Source organism: Sminthopsis crassicaudata, chromosome 2 (genome assembly GCF_048593235.1).
Source record: "Sminthopsis crassicaudata isolate SCR6 chromosome 2, ASM4859323v1, whole genome shotgun sequence".
Taxonomy (NCBI): Eukaryota; Metazoa; Chordata; class Mammalia; order Dasyuromorphia; family Dasyuridae; genus Sminthopsis; species Sminthopsis crassicaudata.
Genome location: NC_133618.1, coordinates 305,589,685 through 305,610,512, shown reverse-complemented (window position 1 = coordinate 305,610,512; position 20,828 = coordinate 305,589,685). Strand labels below are relative to the sequence as shown.

General features: G+C 32.0%; 1 protein-coding gene across 2 annotated transcripts in view; it reads right to left on the bottom strand.

Moving 5' to 3' along the window:
- SEL1L (SEL1L adaptor subunit of SYVN1 ubiquitin ligase) overlaps positions 1-20,828 on the bottom strand; it is a 64,257-nt gene that overhangs the window by 17,297 nt on the left and 26,132 nt on the right. For both annotated transcript variants that reach the window (XM_074284890.1, XM_074284891.1), the window contains exons 4-14: positions 19,749-19,916; positions 19,395-19,500; positions 17,663-17,825; positions 16,698-16,751; positions 16,548-16,607; positions 13,299-13,380; positions 11,464-11,618; positions 9,853-9,909; positions 5,401-5,469; positions 3,515-3,592; positions 815-877 (exon numbers count right to left, since the gene is read on the bottom strand). In XM_074284890.1, coding sequence (XP_074140991.1) covers positions 815-877; positions 3,515-3,592; positions 5,401-5,469; positions 9,853-9,909; positions 11,464-11,618; positions 13,299-13,380; positions 16,548-16,607; positions 16,698-16,751; positions 17,663-17,825; positions 19,395-19,500; positions 19,749-19,916 — 1,055 coding nt within the window. The remainder of the gene's footprint in view (positions 1-814; positions 878-3,514; positions 3,593-5,400; positions 5,470-9,852; positions 9,910-11,463; positions 11,619-13,298; positions 13,381-16,547; positions 16,608-16,697; positions 16,752-17,662; positions 17,826-19,394; positions 19,501-19,748; positions 19,917-20,828) is intronic.

Genomic DNA, 20,828 nt, shown 5'->3' with positions numbered 1-20,828 from the left:
ATTTAGGGAACATAGCAACTATTCATGGGCTAAGAAAGCCTATTCTATTTCTTTAAATTCATAGTGAGAAACAAATCTTCCTAATTTGTGAGTTATCACTATCTCTCCATTCCATCTATTTTCAGGCCATGATAACATTCTCACCTTTACCATGGCCATACAGAAGTTGCTTATTAATTAAGATGTTTCTTTTTGGATATCTTGTTCACTTTTTGAATTTAGGCTCTTTTTAGATCATTGCTGGAGCGTATGTGGGAAAAGGAGATCTCTCCACTCTTATAAAATATCATTAATTATATCTATTCCAGTCTTCTGCATTCTATAGTCATGGAGCAGTTTTAAAAATTGAAATGGAAGTGTTTCCTAATTTGTATATTCTAAAACATTTAGCATAGTGCTTTCATACACAGTAAGTGTCTGAAAGATTTGTTTGATATAACTACTCAGGGAACAACAAACAGAGAAGTTTGACTGGAACATAGTTCCCTGAGAGATATATGTTGGAAAAAAAATAGGATCTAGATTTTGGAGGGTTATAAATCATCCCAGACTAAGGAGTTAGTCTCTATATAAGGGAAAAGGGAGCCAGTGAAATTCTTGAGGCAGGATGTACTATATCAATTTGATTACTATTAAAACAAGAGGGGGAAAACAACTAAACAATTAATCCCTGAGTGATAATAAAAGGCTCAGCTCTGACTGATAATAATAAATACTTCCTTTCCTCAGGAAAACTAAGCAAGATCTAAGGAATAACTAATCAACTTTATAAGTTGATTTTTAAATTGACAGAAATGTTAGAATGATTACTTACCACTGGAACTCCCCTCCCATACAAATAAGCCATTCCAAGTCCACTCTGTCCAACTGGGTTGCCCTGAAAGACATCAAGATAAAGGATAGTTAAAAAATACAAAATAAAATCCATTTCAAACAGAATGCAAACCATAAATTAGATGTTAAGGGACCAAAAATGAGATGATATATGTATACAGATATATTTAATTAGAATAATTAATTAAATGAATTAAAAAATTAGACTACAAAATATATTTTCTTTGCAAGGATTAACACAATGTTTTTAATGTCTTTTTTTATTAAAGCTTTTTATTTACAATACATATGCATGGGTAATTTTCCAACATTGACCTTTGCAAAACTTTGTTCCAAATTTTTCCCTCTTTCTCCTAACCCCTCCCCTTGATGGCATGTAGGTCCAATACATGTTAAAAATATATATTAAATCCAATATATGTACATATATTTATAGTTATCTTGCTGCATAAGAAAAATTTAATCTAGAAAGAAAAAAAACCTGAGAAGGAAAACAAAATGCAAGCAAACATCAACAGAAAGCGTGACAATGCTATATTATAGTCCACCCTCAGTTTCCACAAACTCTCTCTGGGTGTTTATAGCTGTCTTCATCACTTCATCCAACAATTAGAACTCGTATGAATCATCTCATTGATTGTTGAAGAGAGTCATAAAGAACTAATATAATATTGAAAAGGAAACTTACAACAACTTTTCTGTAAAGAAACAGAATGGTAATTGTTTTTAGTTACTTTTTTTGTTCCATGTTCCCTCTATGACTAAACTGAAATTGTTACTGTTCTTTGGGTCTATTATATCCTATATAAATCCTGTAATTCTCAATTTTTTTCTGTTTGAGAGGATGCGAATGCTTTTTCCCTAGCACCCTTGAGTCATGGGTAAATTAGTAACAAGGTTTCAGTGATCTTTACAAGAGTAATGTTACTAACAGAAGTCAGGGGATAAACTAGAAAAAAAATAAGAAGAAAAGTTTATCATTATTTTGTGCCCCAAAGGACAATAAACAGCTATCAATCAACCAAAAAGCATTTATTAAATATTTGCTAGGTGCCAGGCACTCTGCTTAATGCTAGGAATATTAAGACAAAAATGAAACTATTCTTAAAGATTAAGTGATGTGTCTTTCTGTGTATATATATGTACATACATACATATATTTGGATATGACATACATATATAATATCCAGCACAAATGTGTATATATAAATGAATGCAAAATAAATATAAATTAATTGAGTTTGGAATAGAGTAAGGTAATAACAGTTGGATGGACTTCATGCAGAAGACTATACTTAAATTTAGGGATTATAATCAATCATTCAACAAATATTTATTAAACACATACTATATGATATAGTGTCTGTTAGATACTATAATTACAAATACAAAGAATAAAGTAATTCCTTTTCACAAGGAATCTATGTTATAGCAGGAAAAATAACATGTACATCTATACTACATACTAAATATAAGAAGAGGAAAAAGTACTAGTAATTAGGAAAGGATCAGGAAAGACTGAGTTCATAACATTTTTGGTGTCATGGAGCTCTTTGACAATCTGATGAAACCTATGGATTCTTTTCTCAGGACAATGTTTTTTGATGCATAAAATAAGATATAAAGGGTTACAAAGGAAGTCAACAGCAAATAAAAAGAATTTTTTTTTCATGAAGCTCCTTAAGTTTATCTATAGATCTTCCTATGAAGAGCTTTAAAGGTTAAATGCTGGTATTAAAGGTTATAAGATGTCAAAGTGATAGGAACTACATTCTAGATATAGAAATGAGTTTTGTGTTTGAGTAGGATGGCCAGTTTGGCAAGATCAAAGAATGCATGACAAGGGCTAACAAGACTAGAAAGGTAGGTTGGGAACAGATTATGAAGAGATTTAAATCCCAAACAAATGAGTTTATATTTATTCTCGAGGATAACAGGAAACCTGTAAAGTTTATTGACTGTGGAGGATATGTGACTTTTTATGTTGTTTTTTTTTTTTTGTTTTTTTTTTTAATTCTAGTAAAAAGAATGCTTAAGGTCAATTCCAATAGACTTGAGATGGAAAATACCATCCACATCCAGAGAGAGAACTTTGGAGACTTAATATGGATTGAAGTACAGTATTTTCATCTGTTTGTTTTGTTTCTTTCCTATTTTTTTTTCCCCTTTTGGTCCGAGTTTTCTTGCACAACATGACAAATATGGGAATAAAAAGATACACGTATTTAATCTATATCAGACTGCTTACTGTCTTGGGGAAAGGGAAAGTAAGGGATGGAGGGAAAAATTTTTGAGACACAGAAGTTTTACAAAAATGAATGAGAAAAATTATCTTTACATGGATTTGGAAAAGTAAACTACTACTGGGAAAAAAAGTCTAAGATAATATTAAAGTCAACATAATTTATAAATTTCAAACTCATGGGTTAAATATTTCAGTATTACATTAAATCTTACAAATAGAGTATATGATTATAACAAAGTCTCTTAAGGAAATAAAAAGAGGAACTCATTATACAAGTTCATGGTGTTAACCTGTTTTCTCAAAATATTTTCTTTTTAATTTTTTTTGGGGGAATGATTTTCCTTTGCCAATTCAAATAATTCACATAAAAGAAACTGGAAATAAATCCATGTAGTTAATAAATTTTGTTCACATACTTGGTGCTGGTTGTCTTACCATATCAGCAGCTTTCTTGAAGTAATGTAGAGCTGTCTCATTACTCTGTGGTACAATATCGCTTCCCTCTGAATACATCTAGGAAAGAAACACCAGTTCCAGATAAGAATAGTACATTCTACCAAAACACCTCTATATTTTCTTCTCATTTCTAATTCAATATTTCCATTTTCCTTATAAGAATTTTTTTTAAAAAGTTCCATATCAAAGATTTTCTCCATGTAAAGCAGAATTAAATGAATAAATTTTTTAAAAGTCAGAATATCCTAAAATTCAAATATATTTTATCTCCTTTAAATGAACCAGTCTAACAAAGTATATATAATTTTGTTCCTAGAAGTGTCCCAGACTAAGTCATTTTTCATCCATAAAACACAAGAAATCTTTTTCTTCTGATAACTTTAATCAACAGCAACTTAAATGTATATGTTAATTCAAAAAATCCTAAATGTTAGATTGTTAGGAGTGTCTATATAACATAAGCAATAAAGAAAAAGAATAGCTAGAATATCCAAATATTATTTTTATTTGGGTCAAGTGATACTATATAAACTAAGGAAAATGAAATTAATCTTTCAGAATAAAGAAATAACTAACAACCTAACAATGGAAAGATTCAAAGGGATAACAAAAAAATTTTCATTTATCTTACAAGACAGCAAAGAAATTTTACTGTAATAGTTGGAAATATACTTTATAATCACGAAGACCAAATTGCTTCTGGTCATCTTGTACATATTTTATTTTCCTAACTAAACCAAACAGGCTTTGAAATATCTCATGTAAACATTTTTTTTTTTTTTTTGGAGGCAATTGGGGTTAAGTAACTTACCTAGAGTCACATAGCTAGTAAGTGTTAAATGGCTGAGGCTGGATTTGAACTCAGGTCCTCCTGATTTCAGAACCAGTACTCTTATCTCCATCTACTTTCCCCTGTAAGCTTGTTTTAATTAGTTATACTAATAATCCATGGTTAGCACATTTTTGACACTGTATCAACAGTTAAAAGGCTCAAATATGATTACAAGATCATGCCAACATAAAGGGAAGTCATTAAAACCTACATTTTCCTGCTATAGTGTAAAACAACTGTGGATTAATAACTGAGTAATAGCTATCATACCAGAAAAATTGTGGCAAATACTAATTACTGGTTGTCACCATGGAAGAGTGGCTCCAATAAACACAAAAGTTTTAGCTTATTGATAAGAAATACAAAAAGCAAAAAGTTAAACTTCTCAAAACCAATGTAGCAAATTAGTTATACAACACACAGAAGTAAAGGTATCTAATAATCTACTATTTGATAAATACAAACACTCCAGCTGTTATAGGTACTCACTATCTAACAACAACTTCTGGGAAAACTGGACAGCATTATGGAAGAAATTAGATTTTTATTTAATCTGTCTCACATCTTATTAAAAAATAAGCTTCAAATTAGCATATGGGCTAGATATAGAAAGTCGTATCGTAAGCAAATTAGAAAAATCTGGAAACAATTATCTATTAAATCTATGGATAGGAAAAAAGTTTATGACCAAACAAGGCAGAGAGGATCATAAAAGATAAAATTTGACTATATAAAATTAAAAAGGTTTTGCACATCTGTTAAAACTAAGACTAAAAGAGAAATAACTGGGAAAAAATTCTTTACAACTGAATAAAAGGGGAAATAAAACTTCTGAAAAAAATTCTGTACATTTTAGTTTAAATACTTTAAGAAAAACGTCTGCATGGTTCTTTCTACTTAGAACACAACATGATGATCTTTACAGGAAGATTTAATTTTAATTTTATTTTTTGCAAAGCATGAAACAGCATAACATAGCTAATAAACACACAATCATATTTTATGCTTAAAATATTTTAAAGCTGTACAGTACCTTTCCCAAGAAGGCCATGGCATGTGAATTGCCAGCATTGGCTGCTAAATTGAAGTAGTCAAAAGCTCTCTACGAGGAAATAATTTAAGAAATGGTTAGTCCTTTTTATTCTAGATAGCTTTCCATCAAAATAATTTTCTTAGAAGCACTGAAATATGTTGAAGTGGTTTGAAAGAAGGATAAATTAATTTATCCAACAAGATTATAAAATGATAATCCATTTAATCTTGAAGCAGTTTGTTTTGTTAAAAAGTCAACAGGGTCACAATATCAATACAAGTTACTTGTGTTTACAAATGCAAAGAAATTTGAAATATGATTTAAGCTTAACAGATTTGAATACTTCTTTGGAAATATTATAGAATAAAAGCCCCCACAGATTAAGAAAGAAGACATCTAAAACTTGTTCAATTTACTTTGGCTGTAAATGAGATTAAGCAAACGTGTGTGTACATATGTACAGGCAGATACAAATTTCAGATTTGCTTAAAAATCTAAAGAAGAAAAAAATTCTTCTTCTTGAAAGATTCTTAAAATTACATTGAATTAATATGCTTTAAGAATTCCTTCTCTTCCTTCTTTCCTTAAGGACATCTTAAGAGATTTTTGCAAATATACCAAAACTGTTGTTGCAGCATGCAGAATCAGAAGTGCAAAATTACAAAATTGTACACCAAACTCTCTTAAGTGAAATTCTATCCTATGATTCCAAGGCATGTACTGTGGATTCTCTGAATCACAGAAAAACAAAATTATATATTATCATTCTTTATAAATCTTTGGATAGGACATTGAGCAATTGTGTATGACAAAAATATTTAATCAAAGCACATATTGCTTAATTAGATCAGATAAAAAGTATGGGTGACATGTACTTTTCTAATTAAAAGGTCTTCTTCCCATCTGACTTATTTCCTATTTACTCTTTCCTTATTCTAGAAACTATTTTCTTTTTTTTTTTCCCCCTGAAGCTGGGGTTAAAGTGACTTGCCCAGGGTCACACAGCTAGGAAGTGTGAAGTGTCTGAGACCAGATTTGAACCAGGTCCTCCTGAATTCAGGGCTGGTGCTCTATCCACTGCACCACCTAGCTGCCCCCTAGAAACTATTTTCTTTCTTTCTTTTTTATTTTTTTTAATTTTTTTTACACTCTGATCTTTTAATTTCTTCTATCACCAAATACCTATTTTAGCTATTATTATTATTATTAATTTTTTTTTTGAGGCTGGGGTTAAGTGACTTGCCCAGGGTCACACAGCAGGAAGTGTTAAGTGTCTGAGACCAAATTTGAACTCAGGTCCTCCTGAATTCAAGGCTAGTGTTCTATCTACTGTGCCACCTAGCTGCCCCTAAAACTATTTTCTAATAGGAATCCCAAATTATACATATTTCTTGCCACTTAACTAAAATGTCCATGCCTACAATATTTTGAACAACATTGGACTAAATACTAAGCATAAAGAATTGAATTTATTTTCTTATGTAGTGAATTTCTGACCAAAGGGATGCAGTAACTTTGTATTTTTATTCTCTGGCTTCCTCAGTGTCTGATTAGATCTTGACATTAATTTTAAATTATTGTTTTAAGTACTACAAGGTAATATTAATTTGAAAGAAAAGGTGAGTTGGTCATCATGAGGCATAAGAGATGGAAAGCTTGAGTGCTTCATTGGTTTTCTAAAGATATTTTTAAAAAGTCACATAAAGAAAGTCTGAATAAATAAAACTTTTATGGAGGATTTATGAGAAGACATGGACAAGAACCACACAGAATGAGAAATAGGGGAAGTGTGATATGTATTAGAAGAAGCAAAAAAAGCAGAAAAGAGAACCAAATGGTCAAGGAATAACTAGGAACTAACTGAAAATGAGCAGCAAGGAGATGCATGATCATATTTTATTCTTATGGATCAGTTTCTGGTTGCAGCTTTCATCTGCATTAGGACATAGCAACAATATTCTAATTGCTAATGGAAGGCATCTGAGAAGACTAAGTCAATACTACTTTAAAAGAAGGCAGAAGCCCACTTAAAAAAAATGTAATCTCTACTAGAAGCTCTCTTCAGCGAAGTCCTTGAAACAGTAAATAGTTAACAAGAAGAATTAGCCAAGAGAACTATTGAAAAGAGGACAAAAAAATCGATAAGGACCTTGCCTCAAGGAAACAAAGGATTTCTGAAGAATACACTCAAGTGTATTTCTACCATTACCAAAGAACATGGAAATGTACACAAAAAGTATAAGATGGTCTTATTCTTAGACCAGAGAAGGATAAAGGGCTGGAGAAACACATCTCTAGTATCCAAGTTGTCAGGGAGACTAAAATGTTCTTTGAAATAATATAAAAATTTCAGAGAAGAAATAACGAAGGCCAGAAAGATAGAAGGAAATGCTATCTTTATCAGAAATTTCAGTATGGAAGAAGGTGAAGTGCTAAGAAGAAAGAAGAATCACTGACATTTGCAAACAAGTAATGTTCTGTATATGAATCTTTTTCCTCTAGTGAGGGAAAATTTTATTCTTTTTGAAGGAAGTCTTTTTGGACCTCCAGGTAATGCTGACTAGAGAAGTTAGATTGATCACTGGCCTGATATGTTCTCCAATATTTCTTTTGTATGTAGACTGAACTAGCTGAGATCCCTTCCAAATCTCAAATTCTATGAGTCTGTGAATATATGGATCCAAAAAGTACCAAGAAGTGATGATTTATTCAGAAAAAACATGAAGTAAAAATGGGTAGCATTGGTTGCTGAGAGATTTTGAAATTACTCTCTGTTGCCCTTATGTAAACAAGAGAGCAATGTTGCAGAAACAGTAAACTTGATTTCAGCAAAGCATGTGACAGACTCTCAGGCTATATCATTGTGGACAATATAAAGAAATATAGGCTGGGTCTGGAAGATACTGCAATTGGATTGAAAAATCAGACTCCACAGGGGTAATAACATGGATCAATGTCAGCTTGAATGGTATCTAGCAGAAAGCTCCAGAGATTTTATCTGTCTCCTGTGCAATTTGACATTTTAAATGACATTTTTATGAATACCTTGGATGAATGCATGAAGGATGAAAATGTCTGTCAAATTTAAAAATGACATTAAAATAAAAGTGATAACTTTCACAACAGGCAATACAGTCAAAATAAAAAAAAATTACTTGGGTGGGCTAAAATGTTGAACCAATTTTTACTAAGTTTGATGTAAATTCTATGAAAAGTGTTAGCCAAAAAAAGTTAATGCTATTCTTAGCTGTATAATGAATGGTATAGTCTAGAACAAGGAAGATGATAGATAGTAGTCTTATTAAATTCAACTCTGGTCAGACCATTTCTAGAGTACTATTTTTAGTTGAGAAATGACTGATAACTTTGGGCATGTCCAGAGGAATTGGAAGTGTATAGCAAAGAGAAGATATAAAACCATATATTTTGAAACTACAAGGGACCTTAGAAGCCATTTAGTCTAGCTTTCATCTTATGGATGTGGAGTAGAGTCCTGGAGTGGAGAAATAACTTGTCCATGGTCAAATAGGTAATATCTGGCAGGACTAGATCCTCTGACTTCAGGTCTGGAATTCTTTCCACTGAGAGAAGCACAATAGCAATAATTAATGAGCTGTTACGTGAGAAAGTCTAAAAACTGGTATATGGGCTCAAGGAGACAGATCTAAGAGCAATGGGTAGAAGCTGCAAAGAGGCAGCTTTTTGTTCAATGTAATTTAAAAAAGCTCAAAATAAAAAAAAAGAAAAACTTCCTGTCCAAAAATAGAAGGAACTTTTGCAGAAAATGATGTCTTTCCCCTTATAAGAGGTCTTTAAGCTGATATTAGATGATTATTTGACAGCAATGCTATGAAGGGAATTTTAAGTTAGATAACAGCCTGGAAAGCTTTTAGGTAGTGAAGTGGATAGAACACTGGGCCTAAAGTCAGGAGGACCTGAGTTCAAATCTAATTTCAGATACTTACTAGCTATAAGCCACTTAACTCTGTTTATTTATTCTCCTCATCTGTAAAATGAGCTGGAGGAGGACATGGCAAATCACTCTAGTATTTTTGCCAAGAAAACCCAAAATGGAGACTTAGAGAATTTGACATGACAAACAACTCAGCAATTTCTTTTTTTTTTTACATTTTGTGATATCACAATTGCATCTAAATCTTTTTTTTATAAAATATTTTATTTTTATTTTCAGTTCCACAATCACTCCCTTCCTGAACTCCTTTCCTTTATCTATTGAAAGGGAAAGAAATATGATATATGCATACACACACACACACACACACACACACACACACACACACACACACACACACACACACAAACAATATTTTAAAATGCATTTCTAAAATAATTCTTTGGACTCTTATTTTTTACAGATTTACAGATTTTTATTCCATACTTTATTCTTTCCCAGATCTGGGAAAATATAAAGCACAAAAAAGGCCAAGTTACCTGGTGGTTTTGCTCTACTCCTCGTCCTCCATGCAAATGTAGCTGTCCTAGACCAACCTGAAATATAAGAAAAATCGATGTAAATTTGACTAATTGAGAAACTATGGGCATTAGTTCTGAAGTAAGGGGAGACCTGGATTCAAATCTATCTTCTGATACTTACTAGTTTTGTGACCACTGGACTCTCTAAAAATTCAGTTTCATTATTTGCAAAATGGGCACAATAATACTATAGTTTGTACAACTCAGTATAGTAGCAAAGATTTTTTAAAAAAGCCACATACATAAAATGTCATGCAAATCTCAAAATTTTTTTTTGACATTTAAAAATGTTGAATTCCAAATTATCTTCCTTCCTGACACCTCCCCTATCTATTGAGAAAATAGGCAATATGATGCCCACTATACATGTAAAATAAAGTCATGCAAAAAATATTTTCATATCAGTCATATTGCAAAAAAAGAAAAAAAAGGAGAAAAAGAAAGTGAAAAAATGTCAATTTACACTCAGTTCATTAGTTCTCTTTCTGGAGATGGACAATATTTTTCATCATGAGTTCTTTGGAATTGTCTTGGATCATTGATCATAGTAGCTAAGTCTTTCACAGTTGATTATCATTATAATAATGCTGTTACTGAATACAATGTTCTCCAGGGAAACCTTAAATTGGATGCTATAAAAACATTTTAACATTATTGTTATGGTGTTATTGGAACACACAATTAGACCAATAAAGAAATCATTCAAAAAAAGGTTCTTTTATACACAAATAAACAAAAACTTAGACTTTTATAATTCTTACAAGAAATGTTACTATTTTGTCTTAGCCTAGAATGTGATGAAATAATCAGATAAAATGAATGATGGATTATAGTTCTGTGTTCTGTGAACTAGAATTTAAATTTATAATTACTGACATTTTATAGGTAAAATTAACTTTTGTCAGTTTCAAAATTAGACAAATTTCTTCTAATTGATAGATAATAGTCATTTAACATTTGTAAAACAGAATAAACTAAAGAATTATTGGAAATTATGGTGGATAGAACACTAGCCCTGAAATTAGGAGGACCTGAGTTCAACTCTGGCCTCAGACACTTACTTAACATTTCCTGGCTGTGTGACCCTGGGCAAGTCACTTAATCCCAATTGCCAAAAAAAAAAAAAAAAAAGAAAAAAAGAAAAAGAAAACTTATGACTGCCACTGAAGCTTCCTTTTTTGTTTACTTCTGTTATAAATACATCAAAATAAGAATCTAAATAGGTCTGGTTTATATTCTATATAATCTAAATTAAAAACGAAGTTCATCACTTCAGGAGCTTAAAATCTAAGATCAATAATGGTTATAGACTGTCCCCTACTCATAAAAAATTATGTAATCATAAATGACATATTCTTCTAGTCAATGCTGGATACTATTTTTTCTATCATTACTAAATCCTGGTCTTTGACGCATTCTATTACCTATCATCTTTATGATCTCCCTTTTCAGAAGATAGCCAATGACAAATAAGTACTTTTTTCCAGAAGTTAATTTTCATACGACAAGTCAAATCAAACTGGTTAAAATATAATATCCCCATATTATACCCACGAGGGATAAATTTACCTGTGCTTGTACATCACCCTTTTCAGCTAGGAACTGGTAATACTGAATCAAATCTTCTTCTAGCATTCCACTGGCCATTCCTGGATTCTCTACTTCATCAGGCAAACGAATTCTTTGTACTACTGTGCCTCCTGTCAGTGAGATATCACTAGCAACTGAAAACAAGAGGGAACAACATTAACATACCACATAGAAACACAATGTCCCATGTAGAAATACTGGCAATGCAAATTACCAAATGTTTGTATGAGCTTATTCACAATTAAAGGACTTTTTCAAAATCATGGTTAATAAGCAAACAACGACTTATATTAAAAGATCAAGGCCTACATATTTAACCTATATCATATTGCTTGCTGTCTTGAGAAGGAGGAAGCAGAAAAACCTGAAACACAAAAGATCAAGGATTTCTTCTTTTTTTCCCCAAACTAAAGAATCTAGAAAGCAGAAGCCAAGAGAGGAAAAACTAAGTAATCTATAATATACTAGTTTCCCATGAAAAGATACAGTAAAAGTATGCCTTGATGACCTCAAGTTGGTTGGCATATATGAATTATTTAATGAAAGAAGTGATAAATGAAATTTCTGAACCACTGTCAGTGACCTATGAAGAAGGATGGAAAACAGAAGAAGTGCTATAAGACTTGAAGAGAACAGATACCTTAATTTTTTAAAATGGGGTGAGGAAAAGAGTGGTACCCTGACAAAATTCCAGAATACACAAAGAGGTTGTAAGCAATTGGAAGGGAAAGCAGTGGGCCAGGCATAGTGGTGCATGCCTATAGTGTCAATGTCTGGGATGGTTGAGGCTAGTGGATCCAAAGAGTTTGGGAATTGAGTTGTAGCAGGGCTAAAAGTTTACAAATTCTGACACCCCTATGATGAAAGCCCCTGAGCCTTAGAAAGCCACAATCTGCCTGAGGAGTGGACTGGCCTAAGTTGGAAAAATACAGCAAATTAAAGCTTCTATACCTTTCCTTATTGGGAACTTGGCACTGTATTTCCACCCTGGGGTAGTATAAGATGGGAGAAGTTTGACTAGAGTCTGTGCCATATCTTATTGTTTCAGTGGATTGTAGACGCAATGAATAAACACCATAAGACAATTTAAAAAGTACTGAATTCTAACTAGTAACTAGGAGGTAAATGGTACAATTGTAATATGTCCTGGTCAGACTACATCGGGAAAACTGTGTCCAATACTGATATCATGTTTTAGAAAGGACATGAATAAACTAGAGATATCTAGGTGACTAAAGAGAAAACTTGGGACTATGGGGAGGGAATATGAAAACAATTTTTAAATATGTGAAGGGGCTATCTTGTACATGAAGAACTGAATTACATTTTCTTTTTAGCACAAGGAACATTGGTTGAAAGTTGCAGAGCAGAAGATTCTGGCTTAATATGGGAGAACTTCCTGACAATGATTAGTGTTTTCCTCCAGTGGAATAGGCTGCTCTGGCAATTAGCTAGTCCTTGCTCATTAGAATTTTTGAAGAGGCCAGATGATCACTTGTCAAGGACTTTGTAGCAAGGATTCTTATTCAGAAAAGAGTTGGACTAGATTCAGTTCAATTCTAAGATTTTGTGATTGTCTAGAGATTATTCTAGTGAAGGTTACAATACAATCAAGTATAAAGATTTCAAAAAACAGAGATAAAATGCTTTGGGAATCTTAAAGCTCAATAGATATGTTTTAATGTATATAATAATTAATGTATTAATTATATATTAATATACTATATATGTTAGCTATTCTTAATTAATCATCCTTATACAAATCTTATTGATAAATTCTGAAATTAACAAAGGAAGAGAGAAAAACTATATACCATGATTGGCTACAAGACGATAGTGAGTGAGTGCAGATTCACAGCTCTGTAGGACTCCAATCCCAGCCCAATACCGGTAACCCTAAAATAGAAACAGAAAAGTACTGGTAGTCAATTACCATGTAAAACAAAGGCAGTATTTACAATTTACAGAATCAATAATTAAATCATCATGAAAAACTTTTTTGCTGTTATTTCACCCATGTGAAATACCTCACTAATTTTAAAACATTTTATCAAACAATTTCAATTATTTGAATGCTAAAATAGAACAGGGGTATGTTGGTAAATATTTTAACAGCCTTCTGGAAATATAAAAAATGTGCAGGACAAATAAGAATAATCTGCATGTATAATACTTGCTAATTTCTGAAGAGTAAATGTTCACCTAAAAACTTAACTGGCTTCAGAAACACCAATAGAAATGAAAGTCCATGTATTAATGATCATACATTTTGCTCCAGAAAAAAGTCACACTATGAATTTATTTGTTCATATTTTAGACACTTCTTAAAAAGAAAAAAAAAAGATTAACTGTCTTCTCGAACCACAGCAGATTTAAAATAATAAATAAAATGGCTGGAATATGCATATATCAGAGAGTATGATGACTACCAGAGGAAAACACACAAGTAGAAACATTAAAGACAATTAAATACAAAAAAATCATCAAGAAAAAATTATTAAAAGGACATAACTCAAAAATAAAGCAATTTGGGGACACTGAGTGTAGAGTCAAATTGCCTTATATTTGAAGAATTACTCATATTACAGTGTATTATATATCAGCACATTAATTTCTAAATAATTATAATGATCTTGAAACGTCACCAAAAAGTTGAACCATGTTTCATGTCCTCTGCTTGAACAGGTATGTTTACAATACATTAAAAAAAATTATAAAATGTGGTTTAAAAATAGCTGTTTAAAAGAATAAACTCTAAATATATGTAAAACATTTACAATGCTTTATTCTGTGAAAAAATTTCGGATAAATGAAGTATTATTGTAAATTAAATAGGGCTAGAAGAATGAACTAATTTTAGAATTATTCACTTTGGAGGGGAAAAATCAGAATTGTTTCAGCTCAGTTCAGTAAGCATTTATTAAGTACCTATTATGTGCTAGGCACTGTGCTAAACACTGACAATATAGAAACAAAAACCAAAACTACCTTTGTTCTCCATAAGTTTAGGTTTTTATAAGGGTATTCAATGTGTACATAGAAAGTTGAATACTAAATAACTATTTTATTTATTGGAGGAGGGCACAAGCAGTTAACTTGGTGGTAGGGCTATCCCCCTTACCTTCTAAGAAGTGGTACTTGACTCAAGTTTTAAAGGAAACTAGGAATTCTAAGAGAGAAACACTTGAATGGGGTCAGCCTATGCAAATGCATGGAGATGAGGGATGGAATTTCAGTTTAGAGATCAGTAAGTAAATCAGCTAGGCTGAAATATAAAGTACATGAAAGAATAATATACAGTAAGCTTGAAAAGACAGGTAGAAGACAGTTTGTTAATTGTTCAAATGCTAAATAGAGCTTTTAATTTATCCTAGAATCAAGAGGGAATCACTAGTTTCTTGTACTATAGAATGACAAGGTCAGCAGTGTATTAGTAATATCAATCTGGCTGCTATGTGGAAGATAGCTTGGATTGGGGTGGGGAAAGAAGAGGATGGACTTGGAGGAGGGCTAAGGAAGAGAAAAATTAGGAAACTATTGCAAAAGAACAGAAGAGAGGAGATGCAGTCCTTACATAGGGTAGTGGCCATGTGAATGGAGAGAAGGATGAACATGAGAGAACTAAAAATGGGAAAATGTATTGAATATGATGGGTCATTGAAATGGAAAAATTGAGAATGATGCCTAGGTGATGGATGAGAATAGTTGGAAAAATGGTGGTGCTCCCAACAACAAAGTCAGGAAGAGGAACGGGGTTTTATGAAAAGACTAAGTTCTGTTTTGGACACAATCAGTTTGAGATTCCTGGGACATCCAGTTATGATTTTGGTGATTCATGTTAGAAGTCCTGGAGAAAGACTTGGGCTAGATATGATGGGAATACTCACATTTAGGGCTAGGATACTGATCCTGAACACAAGACTGAGAAGGAGCAGGGAATTGGAAAAAGTAGTGTCATGAAAACCCAAGGAGAGGGGATCTAGGAGGAGAGATCATGGATCATAAATTTTGAGCTGGAAGAGACTTTAGAGATTGAGCTAGTTCAAATCCTTCATTTTATAAATCAAGATATACTAACCATAATGTCAAAAGCTGTACGGAGGTGAAGGACAATGACTAAGAAAAGGCCATCAGGTGAAATAGCTTGTCACATACTGCTTACTGCTTATGTGATTTTGGGTAAATTACTTTATTCCATCTGAATCTCAGTTTTTCTCATTTGTAAAGTCAGATTAAACGCAGATAATCTCTAAGTTTCCTTCCAGCTCTAAAGTATGTGCTATATGACTTGCTATTCTTAGTAAGAAGATTGATATTTAAATCCATTTTATGCTCATTTTGCAAAAGGAAACAAAAAGCAGAGGTAATATGATACCTGAAATGTACGCAAATACAATACAAGTCATCCTGACACCAAATAGAAGCAACTTTGGTAAAAAGAATCTATGCTATGTAGATCTTTCAGACAAGCCACAACAAAGACACAATCTTATAAACCAAAATGTAAAGTTTGTGATAACTTCACAAGATAATGATCTGTTTAGTACTCTGCTCAATTTTTGCCCAATTATAGATTTTCAGGGGGCATTAAAAATGTTACCCCTCCCCCCCATATTTAATGGATCCATATGACACAATGGAGAGATGCTGATCCTGAGAGTCAGGAAGATTGGAATTTGATATATACTTATATGACACTAAGCATAAGCAAATCATTTAACCTCTACCAGTTTCATCTTCTTCACTTGTAAAATAAGGATAATAAAGTGCCTATCTTCTAGGGTAGTTCTGAGAATCAAATGAGATAACATTTAAAGCACTATATAGATGTTAGCTCTTACCATTACAGCTATTAAGATTTGTGAACTATGTCAATCATCATCTACTTAAGGGAACAGTATGCCACAAAAACATAAAATAGTTTGATGGATTTTGATCTAAAATACGTAATGCAAGCAAATATAACACAGAATGTTACATATAACAGCCTTCCTCCACGGCTATGTAATCTTATTAAGTTCCATTTGAGTAACATGAATATTTTCCTCTAAAATATTACTTACCAAAATCATGTGAGCGATTAGATTACCCCCAAGAGCTCCAAAAGTATAATAAACCAGAGCCTACAAGAAAGCAGAAAATGCTTATATGAACACTGACACAACTTTTTATCAAATTCAAATGAAAGCAAAATGAAACTCTATGAATATTACCTTTGCCTGACTGGAGTTGACACTAAGTCCAGAAGCATAGAGAAAGCCAAGAGCCTGGAACCAAATACATGATACAAATAAGATTTGTTTCTTTGCAAAAGATGTTCAAAATTAAACTTAAATTAAGAAAAAATATCTTTACTCATTTTGGATTATATAAAAGACTTCTCTAGTTTTCAGTCCAAGATATGATAAGGCAAAAAAAAAAAAAAAAAAAAAAAAAAAAGAAGAAGAAGGAAAAAAGAAGGAAAAGAAAGGTTTCATTCCCTAGTGCCCTATCTAAGGATGGATATGCTGATATATAAATTGTATTTTATTTTTCATTTATGAGATCACATTGTAAAAACAAAGAAAGATCAAAATAAATTACCAATATCCAACCCCTGAAACTGGGTAAAGCATAAATCATTGCGCACACCCTATGATTAGAATTTATAAATGCACAAAAAATTGTTCATATTTAAAATGAGTACATATTAAAATCCAAAATACATAGGCTAGGCTATAGTTTGATTAAGTAAATTCTCAAAAGTACTAATACTGTTTTCATCTTCTTGATAAGACTTATTGAAAGATTGTTAGTATTTTACTTTTCAGTAAATTCAATAGTTTAATAACAACAAAGATTTTAATGTATAATCATAATTCTAGGTCCTTTGAAACTGAAGATGAGATGATGGACTTCCTGTTAAAAGATACCTTTGTTTCCTTCCTTTCTGCAGACTTAAATTCGGGCCTCAACAACATTAACAGAGTAAGTTGTGGCATAAAACTGTTTTAAATGACTAACACTACTGTCAACAAACAAAAACTTAACAATCAAACTTACATGATGGAAACTTTCTCTGAAGTTTCAAAAGAGCTATTTTACTTTTTGACCTTACTTTACAACATGCAGAGATGTAAGAAAGGATGAGAAAAGAGACTATTAAATAATTGGGGAATCCAGCAGAAAGTATTCTTACTGTTTGTCCCTTGGGAGAACCTTCTTCTGTTAGTTTCTCAAACAGATCCTTTGCTGCAAGGACATCCTGTTTTAAGTAATCTCCAAACAAAAAAGCATAAGATACTTTTTCCATGGCTTTAGTATGGTTCATATCTGCTGCCTTTTGAAGATAACGATATGCCCTTAAAAAAATCAATAAAAAGAGTTAGTATCTTTTATAAGCAGAAAATAAAAATTAAGATACACAGTATGGACTTTGTGGACATCACAAAATACCACTGTTCTCAATTCTGTTAAGGTCATATTGTTCAGAAAATTGAGGATGAATAAAATATTCTGTGGTAATGCCTCTTCGAAAAGAATTTAATTTTTCTTATTCTCTAGATATGTGTTGAATTTGGTTGTGGTTCGAAAACACTGTTTCAAAGTTCATAGTTAAATATAAGACTTTTACTACAGCCATAGATCTTAATGATGTTTTAATTCTTCTACTTAAAGCCAGTCATAAACTGTGTCAGAGTTAGATGGAATTAATATCACAAGACACATTGTGAACAAATCTTTGATTGTTTCAAGTAGAAATTATAGGTGCTAGCTCTAAGTCCTAGGTTTTAGTCCTTACTGGTAGGAAAACTGACTATTCTGTACTATCTGGGTAAAATAGCAGACACAACTAGGTGTATTTATATCATTAAAGAAACACTATAGCTGATTTTAAATAAAGTCACATGGTACAGCTCCTAAAATAAGAGCAGGTAGTAGAAATAGCAACAATATAAATATTGTTTGCTATAAACCTACCTATATTTTTAACTATAACCATTAATCAGAGAACTCATTGTGCAAAGAATGCACTACTTTTCTTCTTTAATCAAATTTATAGATAAGAAACACTGTGGGAAAGTCAACTCTGAACACAAAGATTAAGGGTAAACACTGTAAAGGAACTATATATGGATTTAGGGAGTGAAAGAATTTAGTGAAAATCTGGTCTACAAAGCTATTGTTAATTCTTTCTAATGATGACTTAAGTTGACGTTATATAGAAAATATTCATGGAAAACAGGATTGGATAGAGCTTCCTGTTCTACCTTCCTCTAACATTCTGCCAGAAAGTCCATACTACAGGTAATCTGTTTTGTTTTATTTTAACTGTGAATTGATATTATTTCTACTCATTAGAATCAGCAGAAGTTACTCAAATGTTATGAAATCAGCTTTCTTAATACTCCAAAGGACTTTTTGTTTTATAGAAAGGACAGTTTATCTCTGTAAGAAAATTAACAGATTTGGTTTACATTTCAATGCTTAGAGCCAAGACCTAGGACATAGAGTTGGCATTACAAGCATTCCTCCCCCGCCACTGAAAATACATAACAGCCTTTAAAAGCCAAGGGGTTCCAGGATTATTTAAGCTTATCTAACATATTAAACTTCTTTTGTGATATAATTAAGAAAAAGAATGATTCTTTGGCAGCTTAGGGCTTCTTGGATTAAATAAAAATCTGACCATTTATCTCAGAATTGATCTTTTTTATTATTAGAAATGTATTAGACAGCTCTGAATATAATGAGTAGTATTTATATTGGCTTTTTTAAAGGGAAAATTTATTGTTTTGTACTTTGATTCCTTTCTTATATTCTGCTATGCACATGGCAATGTTTTTTTTCCTTCTTTTTTTATTTAAGTTTCAAATTAATTAATAAAAAGGAAATGTATTAGAACAAGAGATGAGGGCAAAGCCACTTACTCCTTCTTTTGAGTCTTTTTACTGCTTTCATTGAGAATTTTCATCCCAGCCTGGTAAACAGCTTCTGCTTCCTGCATTTGTCGTCTCTTATGAGCCTGTTCTTCAGCTAAAATTAAGAGAGTAAGCCACATATGTTAAAAGTCATTTGTTTTAATCTGCAATATTTCATATCTTTTATAGCTAGAAATTCCAAGACATCCCTTTTATTATACCAAAAGGATCTTTATTAATGCCTGGATTAACAGAGAGAGAGTGAGAGAGAGAGACAGATTGAGAGAGAGAGATCGAGAGCGCCAGCCCTTAAATCTTGGTTAAGACAAGGAATTTCTTAGACATGTCAGAATATATACTTACTTTCACAAAAGCCCCACTTTTCATCTGTTTTGTAGTCATAGGTTGTGGCACACCACAGCCTACCATCTTCCCTCCCATCTGATGTACATTCAGCATATTCTTTCTCAAGGAAGAGAAAGGGAAAGTGACAGGGTTCCCCATCTGCTGTGCCTTCAATGGCCATCAAAACTGGAAAGAAAACATTACAAAATATACATAACAAGTATTAGCATTCTCACTGAAAAAATAAAACAAAACACTACACTCATTAAAAAAGTAATCCTTTCCCCCCTAATTAGAAATAAATCTTTAATACCTAGACAAAACCATTTAATATCAATAATATTGAGAAGGACTGGTTAGGGGATGGAGATAAAGCCTTGGATCTGGAGTTAGGAAGTCTCATCTTCATGAGTTCAAATTAGGTCTCAAAAGCTTACTAGCTGTGTTATGCTGGGCAACTTACTTAATCCCTATTTGACTCAATATCTTTATTTGCAAAATAACTAGGAGACAGCTGAGGTAGAAATGATAGAATCTTTGGGAGAGAGGATTCTTAAGCATTTGTAAGGGAGGAAAGCAAAAACAGGCATGACATAATTCCTGTATTTTGGGAAAAATGATTTCAGAGTGCAGAAGAAGGACAAGATTCTATGGACTAAAATTTTATAGGAGGAAATTAGTCCAGGAGGATGGAAAACTCTCAAGAATGAAATTCTGTAAAGAATGAGATTATAAATAAATTAGAGGAACATAGGATAGTTTACCTCTCAGATCTGTGGAAGAGTAATGAATTTATGTCCAAAGAAGAACTAGAGATCATTATTGATTACAAAGTAGAAAACTTTGATTATATCAAATTGAAAAGTTTTTGTACAAACAAAACTAATGCAGATAAGACCAGAAGGGAAACAATAAACTGGGAAAACATTTTTATAATCAAAGATTCAGATAAAGGCCTCATTTCCAAAATCTATAGAGAACTGCCTCTAATTTATAAGAAATCAAGCCAATCTCCAATCGATAAATGGTCAAAGGATATGAACAGACAATTCTTGGATGAAGAAATTGAAATTATTTCTAGTCATATGAAAAGATGCT